Below are 16,697 nucleotides of genomic sequence, written 5' to 3'. Positions count from 1 at the left end.
TTTTGTGTCATAAAGTAATAGAAGGAAGTCATAATTATGTGGTAGAAGAGTATTCTCATTGAGGGAGAAAACTGCTTTTTGGAACATCCATTTGGTGTCTCTGACTTAATATACATGAATACCTTACGTTAGAATGTAGATCCTTCCTGACTTACATCCTAGAGCTGGAGCTTGAAGAGTGAGGAGTTAGGTGAGAGACATTTTAGAATGACCTTGTGAAGGCTGTTGGACAATTGCATAATCCCATTCATGAAAAGAAAGGCGTTGTTGTGGTAAAGCTTCAGTGTGGTTTATATATTGATGTCTCTCTTACAAGATTCACATTAGAAGAAAAGTTGTAAAGGCAATGATTCTTGTTTCTCTCAGGTTATTACATTCCCCGAGAGAATAGTCCAAATAGTCCAAATGGACAAAGAGAAGAAAGCATAAATTATGTTTTATCGTTCTCTCTTGTATCTACTAGTTCTCATGTATTTTCCTTTAAATTCAAAAGAGTAAAATAAAGTTTTCCCACCATCTTCTTCTAGTTCTTTGTTTCTTTTCTCGTATGGTATAGCTGCTGTTTGGCTACTAATAGAAGCTTTTGGAGACTTGGGAGAGCATGTCTTTTCAGAAGAGAAAAGGAAGATCAAGTGAGGGAAACTGTTTACGTATTGAATGTCTACTAATGTGCTGGGCACACCCCTTAACCCCAGGGATCTGCAGGGCCACTTTGGGAGTGAGATGTTTGGGATGGTGCCTGTTTTGGGGGGATGAGGATATTGAGATAAGAGAGAATACTGGTGAGCCCAGGGTCCAGAGCCAGTGAACGGTGCGGTTAGGTCAGGTGTCACATGCTAAGGAAGGGGACAGGGAGCTACTCACACTTCCTCCTCTGAGACTGCCTCTTTCAGAGTCCCCAGACTAAGTGGCAGGCTAGGATGAAATACACTGGCATGTGGTGCACATTCTGGGCTGGGGCAGGAGAACTTAGCTGAGGTTTCATTGTACCTCCATCATGGAAAGGAACAGGGGCCACATCTATCCCTGTGATGTGGGCACTTTTGCCACAAACTCACACTTGGGAAGGAAAATTCCTAAAGTTAATACTACCTTTCTTTCACTTTGTCCCTACTTTCCTTCCTTTTCCCAACTGCTAGATTTAGCGCAGTTACAAACTTTACCTCATACGTTTTCGTTTGGGGGATTTGCATTTACATTTCTGGCTTAAGTGTTTCTTCTAAAAGCAGTGCATTCCATGAGCTATGCCTGGGGAAATGGAAGTAGAGAGGCAGTAGGAAATCTAGATTCCAGTTAATTCTGCTACTGATTTTGTTGGGTAAGTCGTGGTGTTTAGTAGAGGAGGGTGAAGATAGCAGATTTGTGAAAGTTGCCAAAATGGAAAATGGATTCTTGGATAATTGCTTTTTGTCCCCCCTCCCAATTTTAGGGGGAATATTCGGGGGGAAAAAAAGTAAATGATGTAAGAAACATAGAGTGTACGAGTTTGCGTGTGTCTGTAGTATGTGTATGTTTTTGTGTTTATGCGTTGGTACATATTTTCAAAGCTCTAGGCTCTTAGCCATCTTAAATCAGAAAAACCGATAATTTTGCCCTTTGATTTTCCTTTCTGACTAATACTCATAGACTGAGCAGCTGCCTTCTGGAAGTTCTCCAGAATCACCACTTTCTGCACGTAGAAAGAAGGGCCCCTGGTTATTTGCTCTCTCTTTCGGTAATGCGTAGTGCTGGAAAATTTGCTCGTGGTGCTTTTGGAGGGACTAGCAGAGAAGTCGGGTAAATTTTTTTTGATTCCCTTTTCCTTTTCTTACTTGTCTATTTTTAGTGTAATAACGGCTGGTGTTTCAGGTTGATGAACTTCCTTATATGTGCAGTACATTAGAATTGGAGTTAGAAACCTCTTGAATGTGACTAAAGACCACAAAGGAAACCTTCTGAAGAATAAATACGAGAAAGAAAGACAACCATCATTGTGTGGATAAAATAACTAGAGAAGTTGACTCAAAAATCACAAGTAGGGCTGGCCCAGTGGCATAGCAGTTAAGTTTACGCACTCCTCTTTGGTGGCCTGGGGTTTGTGGGTTCAAACCTACACACCACTCATCAAATCATGCTATGGTGGCATCCCACATACAAAATAGAGGAAGATTGGCACAGATGTTAGCTCAGTGACAATCTTCCTGAAGTAAAAAGAGGAAGATTGGCAACTTATGTTAGCTCAGGGCCAATCTTCCTCACAAAAAAAAAAAAAGAAAAAAATCATAGGTAACCAGATTGTGTCCATATCTATGAAACTAATATCTAATTTAAAAAGAAAAAGAAAATCTTTGCTGTTTAGTCATGCAGTCAATTGCGCAATTTCTGGAGAGCCCTGAAGACCCCTCCCTCTCTCACCTCCCACATCCAGTTTCCAAGTTTTACATCTTTCTTCTGTCTCTTTCTTAGTCCAGGCTCTCAACCACTCTGCTTGGAATTTTCCATCTTTTCTTGTTCTGCCTCTCATTTTGTACCTTCTCCACCCAGTCCCCTAACCCCTGTCGTGTCGTGCACTCATTGCTGGGAGAGCGATTGCCTCTCTACCCAGTACAAATACGATAGCATCATTTTTCTGATTCCCTAGTATCTGCAGGGTAATGTCTCTGTGGTATGACCCTTGCTTGCTATTATCTTCCTTGGAGTCTTTCTGGACCCTGCAATTCCCTTTCTACCTAAACCTTACAGTTTCCAGGTGATTCTGGTGTTTTCCATTGTCCAAGCTTTTCCTCAGATGCTTCCCTTTGATTAGAAAGCCCTTTCTACACTACTCGCCTACTGAATGCTCCTGCGTCAAGGGTCACCTCTTCTCTAAAGCTTTCTCGACACCCCAGCACCCCGCCTCCCCTCAGCACTTGCCGGGAGAAGACTGGGCCCCTCCCGGCCCTGTCAGTGCTACCCTTAACATACCACTGTATTTAGTTGTTTCTGTGGTCACTTTGGAACCGGGATCATATCTTACTCCTTTTTCTTTTTAAATCCCCAGCAAATATCAAGAACCGGACACACTGTGGGAGCTTAAGTAGCTGTGGAATGAAACATTGCCTATCCTGTAGTAGTTTCCATGAAAGGAGATCTAATTCAGTGGTTTTGTTTTTTCAGCCCCTTTTCCTTGCAAAGGGTTCGATTTCACTGCTCCTTTCAGTGCACCACTGCATTAAGCACTCTACCATGAAAAAGTGATACCTTAATATTGGTGTTTTACAAACTTCTTTTGTTTTCTGTCTTGGTAGGCTGTAACTTGTCCCTGAGAAATAGCTTAAATATATATCAAGAAAGGTGATTTCAGGTCAGAGAACCATCTGATTAAGCAGGACGGTGTTTGCATGTGGTTCTACACAGGCATGATTTTAACAGTCTCTCTTGTTAAAATAAGAAAGTAGAGACAGGCAAAGCAGCCCAGACATACCTCTGCTGTGCTCTCCATCAGTGGAGCCTCACTGTGCGGTGGATACTGCTCTCAGCCTCTGCCGTGCCTTTATTTAAAGGGAAGAAAGAAGACGTTTAATGGGAAGTGACAACCTTCCTTGAATTCTCCCTCTCAGTGAGCAAGTGAGAACCATGCATACTCAATGCATTTGATTTTTATTGGCACATCCCAAGGTTGGCAGCGTGGCAGTTTAAATTCCTTTCTGTGTTTTTGCTTTCCCTCCTCAGTTGTCTCTCACTTGTGAGTCTGACATCACATGCATACAAATATAGTCAATTTTACTTATTTATATCTTTGCCCACACATGTCAGTATTCCCTATGTGATAATTCTTTACCTGTGGCATCAGCTGCTGAGGAAAATTGACTTGGAATGCCTGATCTTAGTTGGTTTTACTCAGCAACAGGCAAAGGGAGGAGAGAGAGAAGAATGACACATGAGCTGTTAGTATCGTGTTAGTATCGTGACCCCTTGACAGAAAAAAAAGAGGTAATATTCATTTAGATATGTTTCAACTGTTAAGCATACTTGTTGCCATTTTAATTTTGTAGAAATTTGGAAGTGCTGTCAGTTAAGCTCAGGATTTTAGAGCAGAGCCTTTGAAATAGGAATATAGTGTGAAACTTTTAAATTTAGTCATAGTTGTTGCAACTCTGCATGGCTGAAATTTGTTGTTAATCTCTTGATGGCCTGGCAACCATCTGTACTCAGCAAAAGCCTGACTCCAAAGAGCGCTTTTAGTTTTGTGGATTAGAAAATGCATCCGTCATTGCAGCAGCTTACCTCCAAATGGAGGGGTGGCCAGGCACCTCCTTTTAATGCTGCTCCATTGCTCTGCCAACCAGTGATTTTTAATATTTATTAATTTCCATTTCTCCTTGAAGATTGAGTGTGTCATTTGTGAGATATAGCTAGCCAATACCAGACTAGGCGGGGGTTTCTGGTCTTCAACCACTTAGATTTTGGTACAATAATTTCACGATACATCGTAGGCAGTATTGGACATTTTAAATGTGCTTTTCAGCTGATGGAACAGTTGTGTCCTTATTACTTAATGAGAGCATAACTCTTCTGTTTTTAGGAAGATTAGCAAAGCAAAACTGCCTAGCTATTTCCTGTTAAATTTAATCTGTGCGTTTTCCTTTTAACTTGTTGAAGAATGCTTTGGTTCATTAAATAGTCTTTTTATTTTTTTTATAACTAACTTAGCATTTAAAGTCTTCTTCCACTAAATGAATAAAATGTTAGGTTTGACAATTATTTAAGTTCATAATTGGGTGACAATATTATGAGTATCAATCATAGACATTTTGCATATATTCATAATTAATTACACAGTTAGTATTCAAGATGTTCTTTCCAGAACTACGAAATGTACTAAAATCATTTCTTTCTATCTTTTAACAGTGAATTTAAATTCTAACCAAAAATTTATAATTCTTATAGATTATGTTTCCTCTGCTTTTCTTATGTGCGGAATGAGTGTTGCATGTTGATTTCTGTTGCGAGTTTCCCTGCTCTGACAGTGTAACCTAGAGTCTCGTTAGAGGGCTAGGTGCAAGGGAGTGCTGGGCTGGGAGCCTGAGACAGGCGGGAGGGGCAGGGATGGTCTAGACGACAGGACAGCCATGGCCTCTGAGCATTGTGTGTATGACGAGCTTCTTGTACATGTTTATGCTGCTAGTCTTTCTTGAGATTTGTGGCGTTTAATAGCATGTTTCATGGTTATATAGCCTAGAGAGAACATTGCTTAACTGCCAGCTGGTTTAATGCTTTTCAAGTCTCAGAGATGTTAGTAGTGGAAAAGTAGCATGAGTCATCGAGTCCAATCTGCTAAATTGTGAATCATTCACTGAAACAGTGTTTTGCCAGTTATAATTTAGAATACTGTTGTAATCATTTACAGTGCTTTCTTCAGTGGTGTTATCCTCATCGTTTTTTTCTTTTGGGAGGTAAGTTTACAAATCTCAGCAATTGATGTCAAGTAACTTGAAGAGCTTTTTTAAAGAATCTTTCCAACGTCATGGTGATTGTAGTAGACTCTTTTAGCTTAAGATTTGCCAGAGCATTGGAGACAACTTAATTTTTTTCTCTTTTTTCCACAGCTGTGATTGGGTTATTATACCCCTGCATTGACAGGCATCTAGGAGAACCACATAAATTTAAAAGAGAGTGGTCCAGTGTAATGCGGTGTGTAGCCGTCTTTGTTGGTATAAATCATGCCAGCGCTGTATCCTTTCTGCTGTAATGAAATGTGTAATAACAAAGCAGCTTCCGACAAACCAAAGGTTAAACAGTCCCTTGCAACTTCGCTGTTGTCAAAGTGTGATATGCCCACTTACTCATAGAAAGAATGTGTGCCGTATTGTTGAAACATCACAGCAGCAGCTATGCAATTACAGTGTGGGGTACAGCCTTTCATTCCAATCCCTAGTTTTCATACTACTTAGAAACTTTGCATATTTAAGAAATTTACATGTTTTCCTTAAATTGGGTTACTTAGTTACTTCTGTATAGTTTTGTTAACTCTAAGATTGAAAGAGGTACATTTTCAAAGGATTTCTTTCTTCTTTTGTTTCTTCATTTAAGATTTGCCAGTAAGGACATCTGGTGGCTTCAGGTGCTGGTTATTTTGTTTGTTTTTAATTTAAAGAACCTATAATTTATTTTTAAATGGTAGACAGTCATTTATTGGTTTTAATCAACACCATCAAACCACATAAATGTTCTTAAAGGTGGCCTAAGTAGAAATATCCAGCTTAGATCTTGGCTAAAAAGAACTTTTTTTCCTAAGGTACATATTTTTAAAGCTTAATCGTTTAAGGATTCTGACATTTTATTTAGTGATTAATGGAGTGTTTTTATAGTGTCCTAGCTGGAAGGATAAGGTAGCCTCAATTTCCCTTTCCCTCTGCCTTCTACTCCTCTACCCCCAGAAAAAAATGTCCACCCCTAGAACAAATGTGTTTGCTGTCATAAGCTCTTCATCTTTCCATTCTCCTTACTTCCTCTCCTCTTCTCCCCCACCACCAACTTCTTTTGTAGAAGGGGATCTGGGAAATGCTAGTTCAGTCTTCTCTTTTCTGAAAGTTATGACTTAGAGAGTCCAGGTGACAGGAGCCTTTGGTACTGGGTAGAGTACGAGTGTGAGTCAGGCTGCCCAGGGTTTCCTCTTGTAACTCTGCACTGGGCTCAGGCCTGGCAGTTAGCTGGAGGGAGGGTGGCTCATGTGGCACATAGATTCCTGTGTCTTTTACAGAAAGTATTGAGGTGTTTTGGAGAAGCTTGGGAAGAGAAACCAAGGAACGTGGCAGAGTCTTAGATTCTGAAAACACATCTGTCTTTCTGTTCCCAGTTGTGCTGGTCCTTGGAGATCTGTGAATTTGGAAGTCTCTCAGTGGCTGTTATTTTGATTTTCCGTTTCCTTTTATATTAAAGAATTTCCCAGTATGTGTATTTTGGTGAAATCTTTGAGATTTAACATTATATAACAAACAAATCTAGCGGTTAGGAGGGCTTAAAAAGATAGACTCATAGAAGAAAACTTAGAAATCTGGAAGAAAACTTAGAAATCACCTAGTTCCCCATTTTCTTTGTAAAAGTAATAAGACACATGAAAGCTAGAGAGATTAGGTACTTTGCTAAGTCATTCATACCTCGAGGCTGTGACGGAACTGAGATAGACCCCAGAGATCCTGACTCAAGTCTAGGACCAGCTCATTCTCCTGCACAGGAGCCCACAAGTGTGTAAATTCCTCCCTGTCTAGTCGTTTAGACCTTTCTATCCCAAACATTTCAGGTATTTTTGTTTCTTTTGAGAAAGTTTAGCCCTGAGCTAACAGCTGCCGCCTATCCTCCTCTTTTATTGCTGAGGAAGACTGGCCCTGAGCTAACATCCATGCCCATCCTCCTCTACTTTATATGTGGGATGCCTGCCACAGCATGGCTTGCCAAGCGATATGTAGGTCCGTACCTGGGGTCCAAACCAGTGAACCCTGGCTGCCGAAGCAGAACGTGCAAACTTAAGTGCTGTGCCACTGGGCCAGCCCTCATTTCAGGTATTTTTAAATAGAGAAGTTTAAATAGCTTCTTCTGGAATTTAAAAAACTTCATATATCTAATTAAAATTTTTTGCTTTGGTCATTCTTTTCTTTCTTTCTCAACGAAATAGTTAAATATTGCAATCTTAGCTATTCTGTTCATCCTTTACACAAAATTCAAAATGGTACAAAATTTAGAACATTTTAATATTAGGTTATTTAGATTTTAGAAAATCACGTGGTACTATTTTTAAGATTGATGTATTTTACCTGTTTACCCTGGAAGCCTCCTTATTTTGCTCTGATTCTTAATGAAGTTAATTTAATTAGCAAAGGTAGAACTCAGTTAATATCAAATTCTGTTCTTTACAAGAATGTTTATTGCTTAGGGAAATCAGAGCTTATAACCTTTTCTTTGGAGCCTTAGGTATAATGCCTACTAAAGAATAAGAAAAACTTTTCCAGAAAGCATACCCATAAAATACAGGTTTTTTGATAAATCAAGTCTAAGCAAGGAATGACCTTGAGAGCCCACAACAGCCCTGAGATGCTGAGAAGTAAGCAACCCGGGTGTTCAGGATCCCAGCTGGTTAGGTAGGGGAGGGGGAATGGGGGTAACAGGGTGTTAAAGGAAGTGGGAAACGGTTTTATATGCATGTTTTGAACTTCTGCTCTCTTCTCTGTAGTTGCAGCATGGCCGGTTAGTTGGGCAAGATATGTAGTCTCCCCTGGAGAACTGGATATAGAGCCAAGATGTGGCCTTTGGGACATAGATAATGCCCTTTTAATGATACTTGAAATTAATTCCTTTAGTGTAATCCTCTAGCAAAGAAATGAGAAAATTGAATTTGTAAAGCTTCCTTTTGCCCAGAGATTTTGGAGTAGAAAAAGGGCTGTATGTTTGTGAATAGATGCTTAAGTAGGTGACGGAAATAAAATATCATTTGAGCAAACTGTCCTATACCAGAAAGTCTCAGGCACCAAAATAGCTTGGCAGGTTGCAAGATAATGTTCACTTCAAGGCTTTATCCTCAACAAATTAAAACTAGAACAGTTGACATAATAGAAACGGGTACTGTGTCCTTGGTACTCTTGTTTCTGAACTGCATTATTATAAAATGTGTCTGTCAGTAAATCATATAGAGAATGTGGTACCCTGTTAAATAGCTGTCAACTCTTCTATTTTCAAGTTCCTGTATGATTCTCAAGTAATTCTGAACCTGTTTGAGAAGTAATATTGGTTTCCTTTTCAGCAAAAGTATGTTTCTTTAGCAATACTTGTGTTCTGAGGCTTCCAGTTACATTTTTAGCAAAGAAAGTATTTCTCAAATAATGGGGGTGATCCTATAATTGGGAATGTATATAGAGTGCTGTTTTTTTTTTTTTTTTGAGGAATTACCGGTTGGTAGGATCTATTAATGAAATATCGTGCCCTCTCTGTACCTTTAGTGAATATCAGAGACAGTTTTAATCCCACCGAGTGTCATACGTTGTGTTAAAAGACTGAATGCACCCTAGAATAAGCAATCAATTCACTTCTCAACAGCAACATCTCTTAGTTTAGAAAAGTGGACGGGTGATAGTATTCGATTGCAAGTTTTACTATGACTCTTTAACACTGCTCTCAGAAAGTGGATTTTGATAACAACATACAGCTGTCTCTCACCCTGGCCGCACTCTCCATTGGCCTGTGGTGGACTTTTGATAGATCTAGAAGTGGGTTTGGCCTTGGAGTAGGAATTGCTTTCTTGGCAACCTTGGTCACTCAACTGCTGGTCTATAATGGTGTTTATCAGTAAGTATTCGTTTTGGTGCTTGTTTGCTAAAATAAATAAATGAAAACTGAATTCAGAACTCAGATTTTAAAATTGGGTGAACCACTTTAATGTACAGAGTAATTTATTTCCATTGTAATTATCTTAATAAGTGTCATTGTACTTCCTCTGTGGCTTGTTAAAAACATTTTTATTGTTGCCGATATACATCTCCAGATTTTGTTAAAAACATTTTTATTGTTCCAGATATACATCTCCAGATTTTCTCTATGTTCGTTCTTGGTTACCATGTATATTTTTTGCTGGAGGCATAACAATGGGAAACATTGGTCGGCAACTGGCAATGGTAAGCTGATGATTATTTACTAACTTTTCTGTTACTGAGATGTAAGATAAGTTTTCTCTAAATAGTAGTCCTTCTTTTTCTCTTTTGCAATTCCATTGAGATAAATCATTTGGAAGAATTTAATCACAAGTGTATTAAAAGTTGAAGGAAGCACTAGATAGAAAGCTAAAGTGTGTTATGGATAGGGCGCTATGATTTATCCTCCAATTTTTTTTTTTTAACTAGTCTGTAGATTTCTACTCCATTAGAAAGGGACAACTTTAAAAGTGAAAAGAGACACTGTTAATAACTATGTTGCTACAATAGATAGAAATTAGGACTATCTTCAGCAAGTCAAGATGTTTGATCATTTTTGTTAAGAAGTAAGAGGACATTGTTGATAACTCCAGTCATAGATGATGAGGGTCAGGGAGTAACATTCAGAGGCCACAGCAGTTTCCTTTATTTTGAATTGTGGATGTACATTTTTACAGCTGTACTTTTATTTATGTATTATTTTTTGGTGAGGAAGATTGGCCCTGAGCTAACATCTGTGCCAATCTTCCTCTATTTTGTATATGGGACACCACCACAGCATGGCTTGATGAGCAGTGTGTGGTTCCATGCCTTGGATGCAAACCTGCGAACGCTGGGCTGCTGAAGTTGAGCTTGCAAACTTAACCACGCCACTGAGCTGGCCCCTATAGCTGTACTTTTAAAACATTATTTTGACCAGGAACTTTTGTTAATGTAATAGATTTTTTCCTTTAAATTGTAAAGTGAGTTGAAAAAATCTTATCTGAGTTTACTATATCAGTCCTGTCCTTAAGTTCGTGACCTTTGCTTTGCCGAACCACCTTACTGAGCACTCAAAGAAAGCTATTTTGCTTCCTTTTATACTGTAGGATTGATCTGAATCATGCACTGTTATCATTTGCTTGTTGTGCAGAAACCTCATTTTTTCCCTTTTTTTGGCTATGTCTCTTTCACTTCTAGAATGTGAATTTTCTTTTACCCTATCACATTTCTCATTTAATCCTAGTAGTTGTGTAACTCTCAGATTCTATGAGGAAATAATATGGGCATATATTAATAAAGCATTAAATTTTAGACTTTTTTAGTTTATTTGGAAATTGCTACTCAAAATAAGCCATACTCTGTTAATCTTTTAACCTTTTAATTTTTACAGTATGAATGTAAAGTTATTGCAGAAAAATCTCATCAGGAATGAAGAAGGCAAAAATATATCTTTTGTACAGAAAAACAAGATGAAAAAGGCATGTAAATGATTTATACCAACAAAACTTCGGACTGTAAAATTGCCAGGATGCAGTTTTCCCTTGATTGGTATGTGTGTGAATATGTATGTACATGTACATATACACACACATGTGCATATATTACTGCAATCTGTGATTGCTTCATCTGTAAATCAGTTACAAACCTTTGTGTATTTGACTTAAATAATTGTAAAATATATATGCATTACATTAAAAAACATGTTGATTAATAGAGGAAATTTTTAAATTAATTTTTTAAACATACCATATATTGTATCACAATGTTGATGTGCCAAAATATTCTGTTGTTGTCATGCAAAGTATAAGAATGCTTTGAACAATTTATAAACTTAGTGGAATAAAATAAGAGGAAAGCCAAAAAAAAGCAACTGAAAAGCTGGTATATTCTCTCTCACTTACTGTTGTGCCTTTTTACTTTTCTAATCACAGCAGTGTGAGTTATGTGTGCCCTAATGTGTGGTTAGTTTCTATATAACCAGAATAAATATGTTTTAGAAATACAAAATGATCTTCTGTAGTGCCACAAAGTGTTTAGTGATATTAACTGTCTTTTGCAATACAGTATTCCACTACTTTTGCACATGGAACACATAAGAAACCCCAAACAGATCAAAATGAAGTTTCTAATTCTCTTAGGTTCTGTCATCTCTTGGGTTCTATAAAGCAAACCACTTTGGCTGGGCTGGGTCATATGACTGGTTGTCAATGGAATGCCATCCAGGGATGGATGGGCACATAATTTCGTATGAATTTGTATGCCCATTAGTGAATAGTTCAAGCCTGTTTAAGACTGTATTGAGATGGCATATTGTACATTTTAAAGATCTTGATAACAGTTTTCTAACAAGTAGAGCCTTTTAAGTATGGTTTAAACATATCCTTAGTTAACTTTTTTCCCAATTTTTATTTTTTGAGATTGATAGCAATTGTCTGATACACAAGGGTGAAATCTTCTGCTTACTCTGGGTGTGTGTGCGTGCGCTATGCTGGACTGAGAGAGAGAGAGAATGTATATGTATATATGTATGTGCATGTGTCAGTGCTTTCTTAATATGTCAAATAGATATTTTTAAATTTTCGGTTTTAAAACCATTGCTGTCAGGCTGAGATCTCATATGCCAAACTTTAATCTGTTTTTACGTTTTAAGGCTGAAAGTGTGGAAATTCTGAGAGGATTTCATATTGAATATGTGTATACAATCTTAACTATAGTGGTGGTAAACATACTACTATAATTTATTATTCTACCTTCCAGATAATGTTATTCATATAGAACAAATAAGGTATATTTTTAGAATCAACTTTGTAAGCACTATAAATCTTTAAGTTATAAGATCTATGATGTGTTTACTTTGAAAATTGCTGTTAAAAGCAAGATGTATTAAATATATAATTATCATCTTGGTTAAGAGTCTTTTTTTCTTCCTCATGGTAAATCTTATAATGCTGAGAATTAATTTAATAAAATTAACGTATATGGTTGGATTTACTACAAAATAATAAAAGGGAACTAAGTTTACTATTTCAGGAATTGAATGATTCTAATTTTGGAGTTGTTAAATTATTTTCAGATCATCTAGAAAACAAGAAAACATATTTATGACAAAAATATAATTGTTTTGCTATTTTGAAAGTATGTAAATATATTACATCTATTTTTTTGCAGTGGGAGAAAGTGGTGAACATCTTTTAACATTGCTATATTGGCAGTGCTTCCTTCCTTTTATTATTTAAAATTATAGAAATTGAACAGTTGAAAACTGAGACTAAATTCTACAAAAGCACAAGAAAATAATTAAAATTAACTAGCCAGAACCCTGCTAATACTTTTGTTATAAAATTTGTTTGCACTGAACTATTTTTCATTAAGGTCATTGGAACCTCTCAGTCATGCGGACATTCACACATCTTGTATTTTCTAGGTGCAACCAGACTTGGTCAGTATCATTAAATACCTCTTTAATCTTCTTTCCTCACTTACCTGCATAATGAAGTATAGTCTTTTTAAAGTAATTCTTCTAGTGATGGTCTGTGAATAGTAGAGTCTTAGTTTTGTGTGTCTGAAAAAGTCTGTTTCATTCTTGAAGAACAGTTTAGCAGGACATAGAATTCTAGGTTCACAGTGTCCCCCCGACTCCTATCACTTTGAAGATTTTTAACTCATTGTCTTATGTCATCTAATGTTGCAGACGACAAGTCTGCTATTAGTGTTATTTTCTTTCCTTTGTAGACAGTCTGCCTTTTCTCTCCAGGAGCTTTTACATGATTTTCTCTCTATCTTCACGGTTATTCAGTTCACTTTGACTTGTTTAGTTTTAGCTTTGTTATTACTTTTTTCCTTTGCTTGGTATTCAATATGCACTTTCAAGCTGTGGGCTCATTTCTTCAATTCTGGAAAAAAACTTAAATCTGGCTGCATATTGGAATCATGTGAGGACTTGTAAAAATATGCTGGTGTCTAGATCTCACCCCCAGAGGTTTTAATCTAAGTGGTCTTGGGTGTGCCCTGAGTGTTAGGATTTTCCTAAGTACCCCAGGTGATTCTCATGTGCCCCCTGGATTGCTGCTCCTGGATACAGGTAGATACATGTAAGATAAGGGGAGGGTTTAGGTGAGAGAGATATGGGGACTTTGGAAATGAAGTGTGAGGGGCTTGCTGAGATATGTTTTAGATGAAATCATCTGAACTTGGTGACTTGAGTGTGAAGGTTAAGGAGGTGTCAAAGGTCACTTAATTTTTCTTTTTTGGAGAGCTAGGTGGGTGGTATTTCTATAAACCAAAAGAAGAACGCAAAGAAGTAGGTGAAGGCGTAAAAGTTAAGGAGTTTGGTTTGATATGTTGAAGTTGAGGTATGTAGGGGACATCTGGTAAAGATGAGTCATAAGCAGTTGGATATTTGATTCTGTGATATTAGATGTAAATGAGGAAGTCATCAACATATGGCAGTAATAAATGAAACTGTGGGAGTAGATGAGATCACCGAGGGAGCTTGTTATGGTGAAAAGAAGAGATCTGAGGCGCACTGGCATGTTGTCAGAGAAGCTAGTGAAGAAAGTGAAGAGGGTGTGGTTAGAAGTGGGAGGAAAAACAGAAGAGTGATGTAGATGGAGCCAAAGCGGAGGGGGCCTCAGGCAGAGGGTAATTGGTAGCATGAAGTGCAGTTGGGGGGAATAATTAACCTTAGAGATAAAGGAGATGATATCTGATTGTTTTTTGTTGAAAAATTTTTTTTCTAACCTATTTCATCTCAATATTTAAAATATTTCGTCATATACTAATAGCTTAAAATATATTTGAGCAGAGCCGAATGCATTAAGTTGTTTATTGTGGGTGAGGAGAACTAGGGGAAGCTAGAGAACTTTGAAGGAGTGGTGATTTGGACAGCGTCTATGAGGAACACAGGCCCTGACTGGAGATGAAGAAAGAATTTCCAGACTGTTTTGAGGCCATCGAGGACCTACGTGAGACTAGAGATCAGATGCTTGCAGTGGAGCCCGTCAACATGGTTGTGCTGTGTCTGAGTGGGCTCAGTAGCCCAGCAGTTTAGGCCAGTTGTAATGAGTGAGTTGAGTCCAGTTGAGAATTCACTGGTAGACTTGGCACAAGGCTATGTGAAAATTAATGGAGGCTCCTAATGAAAGATGGAGAGATTTGCCATGGGATTCAGGCAAATTGGGGAAGGAAGTTGAATCAGTAGTGTTGACCTGACAGCGTGGAAAAATAGGGTGAAGTAAGAAGACCGCAAGTCTTAAGGAGGTTAAAACCCCTGTTTAATGGCAAGAGTCATTGGCTTGGGGTTTGTAGTTAGAGAAGAATTTAGTGGACATTTCCATATCTTGAGCTCCAGGGTGTGATCTAAACAACTGAGTCTGCAAAGTTCACCCCTGTGGGTGGAGATGAATAACAGTGGAGTGGAGATCCAAGGCCTGGGTGAGCAGCTGTTAACATCAGTGTTGATGTTACCTGGAATGATCTCAGAGGTCAGGTGGAAAGGAAGGGTCTTATCTCTGGTCCTCATGACCATTTGAGTGGAATACTTATCCAGCTGCCTTGATTAGATAGGGATTTTAATTAGAGTCCTGTCGCCCTTCCTATATTTATTTATTTTTAGTTTTTTTCGTCATCCTAGGTGTTCTGAAATTTCACCACACCATGTTTGAGTGGGTCTTTTTCTATTAATCCTGTTCAATCAGAGATATCTCTTTAATTCTGGGCAATTTATTTCTGTCTTTGCTGTTACTATTCCTTTATTCACCCCCTCTATTCTTCTAAAATTCCTCTATTCAAGAGATCTTTCACCTGTTGTTTCTGTGTATCCTTTAGCTTTTCTCTGTTGTGCTATGTTCTAGAAGAATTACTTAACTGGATCTTCTGGCTCAGTGAATTGCTCTCAGCTGTATCTATTGGGTGTTCAGCCTATCACTTGATGTCAGTGATCACAATTCTAATTTCCAAGATATTTATTTATTTTTTTGTGTGGAAGTATGTTGTCATTTTTGTATTTTCTGAGATATTAATTACTCTTCTAAAGTTCTAAACTTTTCTGAAGAGCCATTGCAGAGAAGGGCAGGATGAGCCTACCAGCCCATCTCTAGATGTGAGTACTCCCCGCTGTTTGCCTTGGGTGTGCCGTCATGCCTCTCTGAACTTAGTCCTCACTCTTACCACTTGAGACTGGGGGCGGATACTGTGTTGTCTCTGCCCAGTTCAAGGTGGACGAGTAGATGTATGGAGGAAATGGCCAGATAGCTGCTTTCGCAAGAGCCTACTCGAACTCATCCGTTCAGCTGCCCTCGATATTTCCATCTCCGAGCATCAGCCTCCCCTGAGCTTAGAATGTCCCCGGCTTCATCTTCAGCAAGTCCTCTCCTTGAGTATTTTGAGCTGTGGTTTCTCTCCGTCTGCCTACTCTCAACTCTTCTCTCGCTTTCAGGGATTCTTTCTAGTGTCTGGTCCTTGACGATACTTCTCCTTATCTGTCACTATAGTTGTAGATTCCTTTTCTTTTTAAAAATCTTTTTTTTGGCTATTATTTCTGTGGATTTGGGATAGGAGGGAGAATCTACAGCTTGACTAGTCTGCCATCCTAATTCAACCTTTCCCCACCAGTTGTTCATACATTTGCCTGATCATTTGTCTTTACATTTCAGAAACTCAGTTTAGTTGGGAGCTGAGATAAATAGGTTAAGTTGGTGGTTTCTTACTGGGTCTCAGTAAAAATTGGGGTCTGGAGATTTTTTTTCCCTCTCAGAATACGTGTAGTTCATTGAGTTCATCGTGTCAGGAAGTGTAAGTATACTAGTATCTGTTCCTTTATGCCTCCCTTCTTTTTATCACTGATGAAATCTGTGAAACCTGTCATCTTTCTTTGTGATTTACAAGACAGACTTTTCCAGGGTATGTCAACTCGTCTGAAGACAATGTTGTTAAGTATCAGATTTGGCAGATCAGATAGATAATGATGTGCCTGGGAAAGGCTGGGCTATTGATGAGCCTCGTGTCAAAACTGATTGCCATATATGGGCAATTTTTCCCTTTCACCATTGCCCTGGTTGTCGTCTCTGTGAGGATTTTGATGAACAAGGGGCAGTTTTGATTCCAAATCAAAATTGTGTGCTGATGCAACTGTGTACATCTATTCTGCTTTTTCATGTCAGGATTTGTAACTGCTGATCGTTCTGTGGCTTCCCAGAGGTGGGCTTTAAAAGTAATGAGCACTTAGGAAGTGTATTGCTGTTTAAAAATAATCCTTTTTTGTTACTGTTCTGAAAACAATAAATTCAATCAGTATCA

The 16,697-nt window shown here is 38.2% G+C and overlaps 1 protein-coding gene across 24 annotated transcripts in view; it reads left to right on the top strand.

Moving 5' to 3' along the window:
• Positions 1-16,697, top strand: part of INSIG2 (insulin induced gene 2) — a 25,329-nt gene extending 8,632 nt beyond the window's left edge. For all 24 annotated transcript variants that reach the window (XM_070581182.1, XM_070581189.1, XM_070581191.1 and 21 more), the window contains 4 exons: positions 5,568-5,692; positions 9,131-9,297; positions 9,524-9,623; positions 10,792-16,697. In XM_070581182.1, coding sequence (XP_070437283.1) covers positions 5,568-5,692; positions 9,131-9,297; positions 9,524-9,623; positions 10,792-10,833 — 434 coding nt within the window. In that variant the 3' untranslated portion in view covers positions 10,834-16,697. The remainder of the gene's footprint in view (positions 1-5,567; positions 5,693-9,130; positions 9,298-9,523; positions 9,624-10,791) is intronic.

The sequence above is a fragment of the Equus przewalskii genome, chromosome 17 (genome assembly GCF_037783145.1).
Source record: "Equus przewalskii isolate Varuska chromosome 17, EquPr2, whole genome shotgun sequence".
Taxonomy (NCBI): domain Eukaryota; kingdom Metazoa; phylum Chordata; class Mammalia; order Perissodactyla; family Equidae; genus Equus; species Equus przewalskii.
Note: the sequence above shows the minus strand (reverse complement) of the source record. Positions and strands in the feature narration are given on the sequence as shown.